General features: G+C 40.1%; 1 protein-coding gene across 1 annotated transcript in view; it reads right to left on the bottom strand.

The window, feature by feature from the left end:
* Window positions 1-582: 582 nt before the first annotated feature.
* Window positions 583-2,595, bottom strand: part of LOC104623312 (E3 ubiquitin-protein ligase RFWD2-like) — a gene marked incomplete at both ends in the record, with an annotated part of 36,635 nt that continues 34,622 nt past the window's right edge. Inside the window, one exon of the mRNA XM_010290360.1 lies at window positions 583-718. Coding sequence (XP_010288662.1) covers window positions 583-718 — 136 coding nt within the window. The remainder of the gene's footprint in view (window positions 719-2,595) is intronic.

The raw sequence follows: 2,595 nt of genomic DNA, 5'->3' as shown, positions 1-2,595 counted from the left end.
TGACCAGAGTTGTTGCTGTTGGCAAGAACGGAGCCGTCAAGTTGGCTTTACCACAACCACCCCCTCACTAGTGTTCAGCACTGTAAACAGAGCTTCCAACGCTCAAGAGTTCAAGCCACTGCAGTTAAAAACAACTCAGCTTTTTAGTATCTGCCATTACGTCTGGATCAACCAACAATGTTTAAAACCACCACAGATTCTTAAAACTACCAACACCAAGCAAGATGGACGTTTCTTAGAATTCTAGAACTGCATCACTTAAAATGCAACTATACTAACATGAAGAGGACTGAGTCTACAACAGGCTTTGTGTTTTATCACAACAGCTGCAGATATTCTCTTGCACCTCAAACGTTCTGCATGCAGTCTTGACCAACAACAATGGAAATTAAAAGTACTACTGCAGTACTTGAGTGCCTTCACAGATCAATGATAATCACACATTCACAAAACTATTCTTGGGAAGCGACTGCAAAGTGTTATGTATGTACAGACCATAACTTGTTGCACATGCATTATTAACTCAGCCTCAGCAGCCTGTATCAAGATGAGATGCTCTGTCAGAGCCACAGTATGTCTTACCTGGATACTATGCTGGAGCCATTGTAGAGGTCACTAGCGTAAGACAGCGTTGCCAGGGGTCGGACAGAATTGTAGCGCGTGAACTTGGATAGACACTCCTGAAACTCATCCAGCTGGCTTGTGGTTCTGCTGTCATCTAGGGAGAGGCAGCAGCATTGGGGAGGACAGAAAAAGAGTAAGAAGATAAACCTTGATTATGTCTGTTTGCTATTGAGTTCATGTCTTCACGTGACACTACCTCTGCTTGTTATTTGGGGAGGATTCTCAGTCAAAAACAGGTTTTCTTTCACCTCTAGCATCCCCTGAAGGCAGTATGATTTTTCAGAGCACAAATTAAGTCTTTCCACTGCAATGCTGGTTGAACTTACTGTGCTGAGAATCTGCCTAGAGATCACAGATACAGCTTTTCTGGTAAGCTCATTTATTTTATTCAAATTCAGAGCCCATGGGCCACATAGATTATAAACAGAAAACCTTTAAGCATATCAAAATGCACTGTGAAGAACACATCTAGTTTTCTATGGCAGTGAAAGTATATTCCTTTCCCTGTACTTCTGTTACAATATGCCTACACTTAGGAGTCAGTTACATTCAAAACACTTTCAGTAAAAAATATTTGTCTTATTACTCCAAAAGCAACAGAGCTAAGGGAGAGTTGTTTCAGGGCTGGAAAAGGAAGACAAGCGTGAAACCAGAAGACATCCTGTACTACAAGTTTTGTGAAAATTATGACCTTCAGCAGACAAGATGAAATTGAGCCAGCTTGAATAATGATGATAAATATTCTGTGGGAAATGGAACAGTTTACTACAAAAGTTAAAAATATATTGCAGTGTAGATAGTTGAAAGTCATTCCCCGATTCCTCAGAAGTGCCAACTTTTCTTGGAAAGAACAGAATTTTAACTAAACCATTTTAAAATTTAGTATTCCCTAAGTAAGGAAAAATTCCTAACTTACAGCAACATTGCATGGTCAAGTCAGGGTGCCCAATACGATCATGCATTTGCAGTCAAACATTAGGTAGTAAATTTTTTTTTTTTTAAAAAACCCCTGCTTTGTAAAAACCCCCAGAATTTGCAGCAATTCCCCCTTTCCTCCTCTAATACTCCCACCTTTGCTTTGTCTTTTTGCACGAGCACGAGGTAGGGGAACTGCAGCTACCTCCACTCTCACAGTGGTAGCACATACCACCTTGGTTTACAGGTACTGCACACCTTGTCTCCTGTTAAACCACAGCATCCACTGCAGCAGCAGGGGAACCGTACACACTACTCACTCACATGGCTGAGATCAAATTCCACCTGCTAGTTAAGTTATCCTTATCCCTTTCCTTATCAGCAGCATAAGAAAATGACAAAGCTCCACTTATTAGAAAGCTTTGGAAATACTGGGGTAAAAAGGGAGAGGTTGATCTATAAAAGCAAAATACAGCTTTGATATCGTGTGGGAAAACAGAGAGAATAATCACTTTCTGCACCCTGGTAATTCCTTGCCATCAGAAATTATTATCTTGTTCTACACTTGTAAGGCATTTTGAAGTGTCCCTTATATGCTACTTAATGTTTAATCATATAAAGGAACAGTGAAGGCTAGTAATTAGCATGTTTAAGGTACTAGCATATACATTAGCCATGTCAGATGGATCAAAAGGGGCAATGAACAAAGTGCTGCTCCAAATTAAAATCAGCACCTGACCACTACAGGAAACAGCTCAAGAAAGCAGCACATAAACATCAGTCAGTGTTTTTCAAAGACTGTTTCCGCCTTCGATGCTATGATAGGAACAAATAGCTGCTGCTCTTCCATTTCCCTCATCTAGAGATCAAGCACACAGTCCTCCTACAATTTATTCTGTATCTGTGCCTGGAAAACCAAATGCTATTTCAAGACATTTTGCCTGTCAAAGTGCGAGACCATTTCATAATTACCATTATATTATGTCTCCACTCCCTACTAGAACAGTCATAGGCACTTCTTGCAAAAAGGTTTAAATGCATGTTTAAATCTTATTT

Source organism: Phaethon lepturus, unplaced genomic scaffold, assembly GCF_000687285.1.
Source record: "Phaethon lepturus isolate BGI_N335 unplaced genomic scaffold, ASM68728v1 scaffold9307, whole genome shotgun sequence".
In the NCBI taxonomy this organism is placed as follows: Eukaryota; Metazoa; Chordata; class Aves; order Phaethontiformes; family Phaethontidae; genus Phaethon; species Phaethon lepturus.
Note: the sequence above shows the minus strand (reverse complement) of the source record. Positions and strands in the feature narration are given on the sequence as shown.